The following is a 13,168-nucleotide window of genomic DNA, read 5'->3' as shown; positions in this document are numbered from 1 at the left end:
ACGGAGCACCTGCTGCTCCTCCTTCAATCTGCGGTCCAGCAGAGTCTGGGATGGAGGAAGCTAGTGGGATCTGAGTCTGCTATTACCCTTAAATGAGCTTTCAGCTTCACTCTCATTCACACTTGTTGCTCAAGAGCTGATTTTTCCTGCTTCATTTCCTTTAGTGCGGTCACCGTCTGCTCTTTACAGGCACTCTCATTCTCTCTATGCAGCTCCTCCATCTGGCTCTCACTGATGCTTTTACCTCTCCATTCTCTGTAATTAAGCTCTCCACCTGGCCTGTGAACCCAACAGGTTGCATTTCTCTCCATCCATCTGGCTCCTTTTGGCCTTCAGATTAGCCATTAAGTCTGAAATGTGTGTTTCTAGATATAGATAGGATCGTCTGTCGTTACTTGTCCGAGTCTGACCTCAACCTGCAAGTCTCATTCCTGAGCTCATTCCAAATTATGTCCTGTGTGGAGGTCTTTATGGCCGCTTTTGTATTGAACGATTCACTGTTTCCTTGTACAAAAACCCCAGAGAGACATTAGAGAGGAGCAATCTGTAATGGAGCATCCCTCAGTCTGTAACTCTGCAAGGACAAATTCATTACTGTCTAACCTTCCCATTATCTACTGTGTAACTGATAGAGGTTATGAATAAATAAATAGTCTGTAACTTTTATATTAAATATATGAGTTTTAGCTATCTTATGCTTTAGAAATATATTTGGAAGATGCAGACCTTATTCTACCTCTAATTATATGAAATTATACATCCGCACCAGGCAGATAAAGTCAACTGAAGAGCAGAAACAATTTGTAATATGAATCTGAAAATATATTTGAGTACATTTGGAGGTGCTTTTTTCCATAATATATACTGTAATACACGTATTTGATACATTATCTCTGTGTGTGTGGTTCTCTGTGCTGACACGGTGTAAAAGAAACAGTACAAATCCTGTGTTAAACATTTATTTCCGCTCTTTATAAAACTCTTCTCAGTGCTTACAGACAGGGATCATTCTGCATGACAATATTAAACTTGTGCCAAAGAAAGTTGAGAAATAATGTAAACAATGCACACGAAGCCACTTCAACAACAACAGGCCAACATGCGGGAGGACATGCCTTTTAAAAAGTTCATCACATTCCATCAAACTCACTTGAGCAATGAAACTAAATACTTTCTGACTTTACATTTAACTAACGGCAAAGGAGTTTTTTTTTACTATCTGACCAAAGAAAACAAGTTTGACTTGAGACAGGGTGCAGACCACTGTCTCCAATGTTGAAATCAGATGCTTACGAAACCCTAAAACCAGGCAGACGCTGTACAGATTAAGCCTGATTTTAACCCAGAGATTGTCTAAATTTGGAGTCGAGCTGATGTTTTGCTACATTTGTTGTTGATGTTCAGTTTTTAAGGGGGGTCACAAGGCTTGATTAATTCTTCAAAAGCTTGAGGAGCTGGCTGTCGGACAATCAGATGGAATTTAGGCAGGTCAGAAACTTTAGTTGGCTGCAATTTGAGCCGTTGTTCAGCCTGATTTCCAACATAGCTTATAAACTGCAGTAAGCTTGATTTGATATTACTGGAACGGTATTTTACCGGTTTTAACTATGACTGTATCCTTGACTTAGATTGTGCTGCGATGGAAATAAAACAGAACCTTGCTACAAAACAGAAAGACATATTTTCTACATCTTTCCAGCCATGTGCAGGTCCCTTTCTTTTCTTTAGTTGACTGGGCCATTGAGATGTAACAGTTTGGGTATAGAAGTCGGACACTTAAACTGTGCAGAAAAGGCCCATTAAAACATGTATAAGATGATTAATATGTACAGTGTCTGTCCAGTTTCTGAGGCAAAGGTACAAAAATATCACACCACTTAGTCGTTTGCCAAGAGAGGGCAAATTCCAGGCTGTTTTTAAACAGACTGAGTGAACTTCCTGTCAGTGTGAGCTTCCTGCATCTGATATAATACACTTGTCACTCTCCGTGGTGCTTTGTCTTTTCATCTAAAGCCTTGTGACACCTGCTGAGCAGCAGGCAGTGCTGAATAGGAGCAGAGTTGGGGACATAACCAGGTGTTTGAACAGGCACAAAGAACAGGTGGCAGGTATACAGGGGACGTGTAACTACTGGGGGTTTCCTGCTCTATAATGTCCTCACCCCTCCCCTCCATAATGAGGACCATCAGAAGTAGCGCTGTAGTTCCATTAAAGTTGAATGAAAGCCTGCTCTCACATCTTCACACTGTAATATTGTCTTAAATGTTTATTCAGTCATCTCCGTGACTCCTGCCGCCCTCAACAGGGTAAGGTCGCTGTCACTATACGCTTTCTCACAGACCCCCCTCTGATCTTGTTAGACAGCAGGCGATATCTTCAAAGAAGCGGCTCGTATCTACATCTGCTTACGAACTCTCAGAACTCAGTGTGTGATGACCAAGGGGCGACATGAGCAGATCGACACGGGGACACACAGGGGAGCTCACACTGTGTCTCTTACTGTTACAGTAAACATAATGAGGACTGTAGAGGGACGAGAGCAGGCAGGTGGCTCGCACTGGAAACTTTAAACCAGAATGGGTGGTCAATAGAGTAAATGGAGGAAGTATCTACACTTTGAGGGGTAGATGTATATATATACTGCACTTAAGACTGCATTGTTGAGTTGTTGTGATGATGATATAGGGAGATTTCGTCAACTGTATGAGTCGGAAAGCTTTTAAGTCCTAAGGATTCTTTTCTTAAAAACATTAAAGCTGCATTTTTGTCTTTTTTTTTAGCTTCTAAGAGGAAAAACTAATAACAAAAAACAAACTAATGGACAAACAGCCAAGATGTTATGGCTAACATTAATAGAAAAATCCAATATTCACTCTCCTTTTAGCTCTGGTTTGGTCTCCATCAACTCCTGAGAAAAAATAATTGGGTTTTAAGGTGTTTTTCTTTTTGGACGTTGGCAAACGTGTCTGTTGTTTGGTGCTGGGTAGCTAATGGTGGATTTATCAGAGCTTGTTTGCTGAAAGCAGTTGTCTGCTGCTGCAGGAAATGCCAAACTGTGAATAAACTATGCAGTAAAAATGCCCTAAAATGATGAGTTAAAATAGGCTAAAAAGCTCTGGGTTGTCCATGCAAGCTACCTCTCTCAGATTTGAAAGATAACGCTGGTGATTTGCTGTATTTTTCTTATTGTCCACAAATCTCATGTGCACATCTTAACCAACAATTAACTGATCTACAAACAAGTATTATTTATCTGTGAGGTAAACCTCCATTGCTGTCCACAAGCATGTTCCTTCATTGTGAAGAGTTTTAAGTGCTTTTCTGGCTTCTTGAGCTAAATATCAAAACCTTTTACTTTGCACTAAATTGTAAACAACTTAAGCACAAAGTCAAGAGGTTGTGATATTTATCCCAGGAAGCTAGTAATACTCTGTGAACAAACAACACTCCCACACGCTCAGTGGCATCTGCCTTACACAGAACTACTCTCCGCAGACTGAAAACAATGCTGTTATTAATATTTGAGCTGTTTCTGAAACAAAACTAACTAGCCCAAACCTTCACAATTCCTACAATTTTCTGTTAATTACAGACTCATTACTGTAAAAAAAAAAAGTGTCTGTTAACAACTGTGTGGAAAAGTAAAATAACATCATTAATCATCATTAAGAGGTAACTCAGACATGATCAATATGTCAGAGTTTGAAGGAATCAAATGTTTAGGTTAAGACCAGGCTGACATATACAATTATATTTAGCAGCCATTTAAACTCGAAGCTTGACATGAAAACAGAAAAATAATTTTTGTTTTACCAACATAGCCCTTGAAGTCTTGACTAATTGCTGACTATGTTTTAACGATGTGCAGCTTTAAAATTCAAGAATTAATGTCAAACCACTTATCGGACTACAGAAACACATCATTCTTCAATATCTACTTCGGCAACTTTAGTAAAGCTGCATTACACAACACAGTGTAGCATTAAAATATCTAATTGACAACAGTGGGGGGATGGGTGGCTACAAAAAATACATGTCAACAACAGGTGGCTCATTCAGATCTTGTTAAATAAATCATATATGCAAATTACCAGTTAGAAGTTTAAGTTCAGACGTCTAATTTTTCACTACAAGTACACAACAACCTATACAGTTCATTTTTCATCAAATTACAATGATGTCGCATGAAAATTCTTGTTGCAGCGAATGGAAATGTACTAGCTGATGTGTGAGTGTGCGCACATGTTTATGCATGCATGAGAGAGTGTACCTTCTTGTGAGTTTCTGTGCGTGTTTGTGCAGACCATCAGGCTAATCCGTAGTTTGTTTAGCCAGAGCTGAGGCCATGTTGGTGATGTCGCAGAGAGGCTGTTTGAAGAGCAGGGTCTTCACTCCCACCGCTTAAACAGCAAGCTTTCATTTAAGGCTCCATCGAGTTGCATTTCATGAAAAATAAACACTCGCCTTAGCAGCTGTGGTTTTTGTGCCTGGGAGCGCGCTGCAGAGACAGAGTGCGATTTCTTTGCTCGAGTGGCTGTGCTCAGCGGGGCGGATTGTCTTTTGGGCATTCAGCATCCTTACACAACTGCAGGAGATAGCAGTCAGTTCAAATTAAAACTCCCTCTGCGGTGCTTCCAGAGTGAGTATCACATCAGAGTCATTTAAACTGATTGAAGCAAACTGACTTCTACTTAACATGATGAAAATGGGATTGTGAAGATGAATGAATTACATCTAGCAGCATGCAAAAAATGAGTTTAGCTCCCTCACTTTTTCCTCTCCTTTGTACTAACCACAGATCTAACTACCGGACTGAAGATAAAACAAACTGTTATTCTTCTCTTCTTTCCCTTGAACAATATAAAAAAATATTCTATCACATAACTACCATGTATGGAAAAGAAAAAAATGCCAAAAAACTACATTAATTTTGACATTAATTGTCAAATTCCTCTGAAGAAAAATAAATATGCTGTCATGTTATCTGATTTACATGGAGAAACAACACCCAGTGACATGTTCAAATACAAAAACTACTTCTTGTGACTCGGTTGAGTTCATTTTAGGCCCTTTGAGGAGGCCCCAGGGCTGACTGGCTGCTGTCCACGAACGAAGCTGGAACACAGAGTGCGTCTCCAAGGTCAGAAGTGCTCAGGGACCGTGGGATGATGGGTGTTTTAGATTAAGAGGAGGGGGCATGGGGTCACGAGGGCTTCCTGGCCCTGCGAGGTGACAAGGGGGTGGAGTCCCGCTGTGAGCGCTTGTTGTTCCCACTGTACAGGGAAGAGATGGAGGCATTGGTGGGGGCCTGCCGTTGTGGCAGAGCACGACGAGGATACAGCGGGCCACCTCTGAGCAGCACAACGTCCCGCACGGCGCTGCGGAAAGGCTTACTGACGAAGCAGTACAGGAAGAAGTTCACGGCTGTGTTGAGCATGGCCAGCATGTTGGACAGGTCGTAGGCCAGGTGGACACGCCAGTCTCGGTGAACTGAGGACACATACAGGTGGTAGATGACCACGATAGTCCTGGGAGCCCACAGCACAGAGAACACAGAGGTGATGGCGAGCAGCATGGCGGTGGATTTTCCGAGCCGCCGTGGTGGTGTCGACTTCGCCTCGTGTTCTTCTTTGCAACGCTGCTGCCTCTGCCCCACCCTCAACGTGTAGATTATCAAAGAGTTCAACACTAAGAAGATGCTGCAGGGCAAGAAGTAGATTATAGTCACATGCGTCCAAATGAGGACAGTGTCCAGCGCCGTGGGTGGGTGACTGTTCCGCCACATGTCTGACCACCAGAAGAAAGGCACGCCTGATGCAAGCGATAACATTAGGACTGTGGCGATGATCTTCCTGGCTCGGGCCGGGTAGCTTATCTGTCGGTGGAGGAGGGGGTGGCACAGTGCCACGTAGCGGTCAATGGTGAGGGGCACGGTGGACCAGATGGAGGCGTGGTTCGCGGCAAACTCGGCAGCACTGACAAAGTGCAGCAGGAGCAAAGGGACGTCACGGTGAAAAACCGCCGTCTCCAGCAGGAAACCGACAAAGATGATGAAGAGCTGGGAGAGAATATCTGAGCCTGTCACGGCTAAAAGGTAGTAGTACAGAGTTCTCTTAGTTCGGGACGCCAGTCTGGACAAGGCCACTGCTGTGAGGATGTTTACTGACAGGAACAAAGAGAACAAAGTAGAAAATTAGATCATATTAGCTGCTACTTATGATTTATTTCCCTTTCATGTAGACCTGCATTAAAAGGAAGAAAGCAGTATCCACAGAAACAGTCAAACAAACACCAACAAACTGTGTAACAGATTGAAATGTTATGTAATACGTCCATTTATTTCCTTATGGGCTGATCCTGCATTCTGCCTTTGGACAATCAATTGTTCTACAATACACTAATACACTCATTTCAATTCATAGAGTATATGCAGTTTTGTATTATGTGTCCTGTCCTCTTTTTTTAAACTGTTTTACATTGTATGTTTTAACTGTGACCTACAAAGGACTGCAGAAGAAGAGCTTTAAGCTAACTCTAGTATATGGCAACATTTATTTATAATATTGTAAACAATCTATCATAAGTTAACTAAATCAATCTACCATCTAATACATTTAAATATTTAACAGCGCCTTAACAGTAACTTAATTACACCAATTCCTATGTTTAATGTCAGAAGTTAAAATGGCAGATAGCCCACAGCTAGTCTGCCAATCTAGGCGAGTTGCCTTTAGCAGGACTAGTTTGCAAACAGTTTGTAACTTCTTAATGACTGGGTTTAGCTAGTGCCTTATGTATTCTGAATAACAAACTAAAGCACTTAAACTAGTTTTGATTTAGTTTTACATTTATATAGCATAATCATACTCAAAACAATTGATAAAAAGTCATTTTGGCTGTAGCAGGTTAAAAGAAACAAATCCACTGGTCTTATTTATGTCCCTGCAGCACATCGAATACAGTATCCGCTCTGTACTATTTACAGTATTTTTCTTTTTTCAAACATCTGGTCAACAGCAGGACATTTCCACAGCAGTTTGTTGTATAACATCACTAGACCCCTTCAAGCATACAGCTGTTGACTTTCGACCTCTGGCCTTTGTATTTATTTCCCTTTGAGGCCAATTACTTGATACAACCCGGACGTTATTTGAATGCTCCGATGATCTGTCCACTTGTTTTGAGCACTACACTGTCTTAATCCCTGTTGGATCAATACCAAATCACCACCATCAACTTGTAGCTGAAGCACAGTCATAAGAACAATGCTGGCGTTATTGCTGCCCATCACTGTGACAGGTATTTCCACTCTCTCTGAATTATTGAGGAATTAAATTTTAATGCAGAGAGATCCAAAGATAGTTTTCTGGCAGGATGATCGAAGGATAGATAAATAGGCCTTAAACCAAACAAACCGATTATTAGATGATTAGATTATTGTAAATTGCCAGCCTGCAGTGCCGGTCATGTGCTACATCAGTGTATTACCTCACTGGTTCATTTCAGCACCTCTAACTCACTTGTCTATTGATTTCTTTTGTCTTGTGCAGTTCCCACTCTTATTATAAATATATATCAGTGTAGAGAAAAGTGCTCAGTTTACACATTGACTGTGAGTCAGCACAAATGCAACAAATTAAATATGATGTAGTCTCTGACTTTAAAGGGTAAAACGTTTCCTTAAATGACAAAAATATATATTTCACTCATGCATTATTGTTGAGTTCTTGAAATGTATTTTTTAATGCTTTGAGCAAACGTGCCAAGATACCACTAGAGGTATGTGAGATATATATCGTGCCATCAGTGTACCTGGTACTCCCACACAGAGCAGAATACTGTAGTAGATGACGGGAATGAAGCCCAGGACACATTTGGACCTCTGCAGCTCCTCAGGTTTCAGGCCCAGCTCTTGGTGGCCGGCCACTGTCACATTGGGCCACTCGATCATGACCTTGGCGCTTCCCCTAGAGAGTAAGGCAGAGACAGATAAATGTTTTCAGGCCTCGCAGGCAGTGTTTTAAATAAGACAGCAAGAAACAAAAGGAAGACAGTTTGTGGACTATTTAAAACACATCAATGAGCCGCTCTGCTGCACTGGGTGACATATTCTTTCACTTTCATGAAAGGAGAAGGCAAGAAAATGGAAATACTCACTGACGCACCAAGTGTGTATCAATTTTCAGCTTAAAATAGTCCCCAAAAATGTGCAGATGACTTCAGTTTGAGTAATGTTTGCTGACAACTACAGTGCCCAGTTATTTTAGGTAATTAGAGAGTCTACTTTAAATATGAAACTATATAGCTGTGACCCATTGTAATGGAACAAATATTGGGCTGAGTGATATCATTGTTGGAAAATTTGAAGTGGTTTTGATGTTTTCATGAGATTTGAGAACAGCAATAAAAATATACAACAATGCCAGACTTATCTTTAAATGTTTTGAGAACAGGAAAACTGCTCGTAAATTACAACTACTGCGAGTTGTTGCAATGCTACAGTTTGTTCTGCAAGACCTCAACAAGGACATCTGTAATACTAAAATTGATTTACATGAGCATGTTGGCTTGAAATGACAATATTGTGTTTAAAGTAAATAGCTTTAAATTTGAATGCCCTCACACACAAGTCTTATCAAGAAGGACAAAAAAAAAAACACCCAATATCTCAACTGAAACTCAGACTAAAAAGATTTATTTGGGTATGTTTGCAGCTCCATGAAGTGAGGACTTCTCTGAAATCTCTGAGATGCATCAGGTCTTCAAAATGGTGATTTTATATATTTTTTATATTATGAGCCCTTTGACATCTGTAACTATGCTAAAAGGTAAAAATCCAGCCTTGGAACAGAACATTTCCCAATTGTTTGTCATGTGGCTCACTTCATCTGTTTATATAAAGATGAGTGTTTTATGGAGCGCTCTGGTAGCTGAGTTGTTACATATTACATTGTTACATAATGGCAGCGCCCCTGGTTTGATTCTAGTAGGGGACCTTTGCTGTAAGTCATTCCCCTCTCTGTCTCTCTCTCCCTGTTTCCTGTTGGCCTCTCTGCCATCTAGTGTCAGAAAAAGGCGAAAATGCCCCCAAAAAAAATCTTTAGTTTTTAGTGGCCTTTAACGAATGTCATATTCCAGGAAAGAGAGGAGCAAGTCTTTGCACGGCAGAAATTTCAACTAGAAAGATGCAAAAACTAATTTAGGTTATTTTCATGACAAGTGTAGTTTTTTTTTTATTTCTGCCTGAAAATATGAAAAGTAAACTCTAGGAACATGCTTCATTTTTTTCAGAAAGACTAATGAAAGTTGAGTTAGAGAAGGTAGTGGAACAGAGGCTAACTGGACGTAACGATGTGACTTCGGCTCTCTATAGTGTCAGACTGATATGCTGCCATCAAGTTTCAGCAAATGATTATATGCAGACGATGACCTACTTTACGTCGATGCGTCTTTCATTTTACTCGGGGTGATGTCGTGTAAATGGTGTTTGCTTTGCTGAGCTGTTTTTCAAAAATAAACTGTCGAAAACAAACAAAAAAAACCCCCAGAGTTTGGACTCAGTCAATTAAACTGCAGGTCGACAACAACAGATGGGCTGACAGCGATGACCCCGTCAACCCCACCCTCCTCTGAGTCATTATCATCCTGTCTCCCCATTGCACCTTTTCACCTATGGTGCCATCCATCCTGTTTTTCACCGTCTGTCTCTCCTCTGCCTGCTCTCCTCATTTACTTAACTCATCCATGAAGCCATATTTGGACTGTGTTATCTCTCAAGCTCTCAGTGACAAACCATTTGTGGGTGCTCAACCAACGTAAACATCATCATGGAGCCACAATAACCCAATCGGTGAAACTGGCCTCATGATGTGAGAGTGGCAATCTCTACTCCTAACAGTTGGTCATATTTAATTACCACCATCGTAAATGCTGTTTATGTGCCAAACCCCTGCATGTGCATCATCTGACTGGCACATTTTATGGTCTGAAGCAGGAATGTGATCATAAAATTGAGCATCAAATATCACCTCAGCACTATAAACTGGGCAGACGTGCATGAATCGAACCAATCAAGATCGATGATGTAATCCAGCATATCGTTGTGCAGAAAGGGGAGAGGTGGGTATTTTTCCTCAGATGTGGATTCTTTTTTTTTAAAGTGAATGATGCAGGAGTAAAATGAGGTCAGGAGAAGTGGCGTATTGCGTTCATCTCGTGACATCTCGTGACAGAGGTTGGGCATGGAGTCATCGGACACGACCACATTTGATTCACAGCTCCTTGATTGTCGTCAATCACTCTAAGGTATTTGAAGGCCTTTGCATGTTCAGTTACCTGGTAAAAGGTCTGAAATGTCTCGTCTTCAGCCTCAGTGGTTCACACTTTAAAATAAAGCATATTCAACTGCGGATTTTTCTCATTTTAAATGTTTCTTCTGTGATATTTACCCCCAAGAGGTAACAAGCTTCTGCACTGCTGAAGAAATTTAAAATAACAGCCCCAATGAGGGTGTTTCTTTCCTTCTTCCTCCCCTCATTTCTTCTTCTTTCTCTCCTCATTTGTTCTTTTTTTGTCCTTCCTTTCTTCATTTATTTTCTTCTCTGTTTCCTTTCTTCCCGTCCTCCATTTCTTTCCTTTTCCCTTTATCTCAATCTTTCATCCCTTCTATCTATCTATCTATCTATCTATCTATCTATCTATCTATCTATCTATCTATCTATCTATCTATCTATCTATCTATCTATCTATCTATCTATCTATCTATCTATCTATCTATCTATCTATCTATCTTCCTTCCTTCCTATACAGTACTTTTACAGCTTTCAGCAGTCAGCAACTTGCCAGCTCTTTTCTTCAGGAATCACTTTTTCCACTCATTATTGCATGGTCACATTTTTACATTTCATTCTAAATGCAAAAAAATGTTTGAGAAGAAGTTTGTTTGTTTTTTCTACTAAGAAGAAAATTTGTATCTGACAAATTAATCCCACATGAAATGTTTACGGGAGCTTACTGTATTTCACATCATAATTCACCAGCAGATTCAGTTTGCTCAATGTTAATGGATTTGTAGATATTCAAATTTCCATTTTCTCAACATTTTCAAGGGACCTCTTATCCTCATCATCCACTGTGGCTTAGAAGTAGAGATTTAAATCTTGGAAACGTCTATAATAACTCGACAACTAGTAAAACTCATCTTTTGAAGATTACGCGATATGATCAAAAGCTCCAGCACAGCATGACCTTGGTGAGATTTGTCAGCTGCTGTTTCCGATGCCAAGAATTAACTTGCATCTAATTTTTGAGTAAAGCGAAGCCTGCCAGAAAGCTGGAGTGTTGTAATCTGACTAAATGTCTTCAAACTGTATTAATAGTGTAACATATCACTATCTTGTGTTCATCCTGTCTCTGAATTTACTGCATTTTTCATTTCTGTAGCCTCATCTGTGATGCATGTTATGATAAGAAGTCTTAATCACACCACATGCTTGCAACATTTTGGCACCAAGACTTAAATCCAGGCCATAAATTAAATAACGCGTCTTAATGCTTTGAAAGAAATGTGAGCTCAGAGTTTGCAGAATCCACATTGCTGGTTTTTTTGTTGTTTTTTTTGTTTCACTCGAATGCAAGCCAGTTGCTTTGTTTATCAATAAAAACACTCTCATATTTCACTCTTTGTTATGTAAGAGTATCCCATGTGCTGAGATAGGATGTCCTATTCAGTATTAATAGGAGTTTAGTTCCTATGGGACATGCATTGAGCATGCAGATATACATTCAACGCTACATAGTGTTTGACCTCCGAGAAGAACACACCTGTTTCTTTCTTTCTGCAATACCTGTTCATACTCAGGTTGTGAAGTGTTGAAAATTACATAATATTGTAATGTAGTAAAGTTACAACCAACTAAATTTAGCAGACCACATCTTTAAACTGCAGACAGAATTGAATTAGGAACAGTCTCTCCAAACAAATGTCTTGGAAACTGAAACTCAAGCTACGGTTTTTATGATAGTTTTAAGAAGTGTTTGCCTCAAAAGAAAACGTCTCGTTCAGTCCATATTTTTATTAGGTTATAGTGACATTCTAAATTTGTGGGCATCAGATTGACTTCTTTGTAGGTTTGACTTGAGTTTTACTTGAGTTTTATATAAGAACTCATCACATTTATTGGATGGACCTCACTAAAAATACAGAGATACCGACTCCAGCAGCTATCAGACCAGATCATCTTTAGTATCCCTACACTCTGTACTAGACAGGCATTTTCCTATTATAACTTGGGCTGGGAAAAATAAATGTACAATATAACCTTCATCTGGCATTCAAACACAACAACAGTTTGGATGAGCAATTCATTGTTTTAAATGATGAATTCTCATCATTCTCACATGCTGTTTTTTTGTGTTGGATGTGATTGTTGTAAATTATGTGTTTATGTGTTATTATGTTATTTTGTGACCTCTATTTCTCATTGCCATTTTAGTCAAGTCTACTTTGTAAAAGAGATAATGTATCTCAAAAGACTTCCTGGTTAAATAAAGGTTTAAGAAATTTTTAAAAAGCTGTGATAAAAGCTGCTAACCGGGGCTGCAAATATATATTATCTTGATTATAGATGCATCTTCCGATTATTTTGTCAATTAGTCAATCAACTGTTGGGTCTATACATTATCAATAAACCTCATCTTCAAGTTCCTTCTTTTCTACAAATAATCAATCAATCAATCAATCAATCAATTATAATAAAGAGCAGTTCAAACAAACTAAAATTGAACTTTAGCACCAATACTGCATTTGTACACAAGAAACAAGGTAATATGACATCTGCAGGCCTGCAAGTGAATTATTTCAGCATTTTTGCATCTGATGTGTTTCATCATGCTCTCCGGACCAACAGTGAGAAACATGATTGTAATGAATGAGAACAACATAGTGAGGCTGGAAGCAAAACATGACACAAGGGACCAGTAATTACACTGACCAATCAATATCCCTGCAGCCTCTTCTTTTACACCAACCGACATCCTCTTAATCTCGAAGGCTGCAAATGGAACCTGGAGAGTCCTGCGTCTCTTCTGATTGCTCTTCATTACACTTAACCGTCCAGAGATTGCCTTTCCTCTGTCCCCCGGGTGCTGCTCATTCTGGCGGTGGTAA

At 39.8% G+C, this 13,168-nt stretch overlaps 1 protein-coding gene across 1 annotated transcript; it reads right to left on the bottom strand.

Annotated features, from left to right (window-relative positions):
- Positions 1–5,203: 5,203 nt before the first annotated feature.
- On the bottom strand, positions 5,204–13,101 carry gpr142 (G protein-coupled receptor 142). The gene is made up of 3 exons (XM_062442273.1): positions 12,993–13,101; positions 7,813–7,992; positions 5,204–6,162 (listed from the first exon to the last, which is right to left on the bottom strand). Exons 1-3 carry the CDS (start codon positions 13,099–13,101, stop codon positions 5,204–5,206), a joined length of 1,248 nt encoding a protein of 415 aa, XP_062298257.1.
- Between the last annotated feature and the right edge of the window lie 67 nt (positions 13,102–13,168).

This window comes from Scomber scombrus, chromosome 21 (assembly GCF_963691925.1).
Source record: "Scomber scombrus chromosome 21, fScoSco1.1, whole genome shotgun sequence".
NCBI lineage: Eukaryota > Metazoa > Chordata > Actinopteri > Scombriformes > Scombridae > Scomber > Scomber scombrus.
The sequence above is the reverse complement of the archived record's forward strand: the minus strand, read 5'-3'. Positions and strand labels throughout refer to the sequence as shown.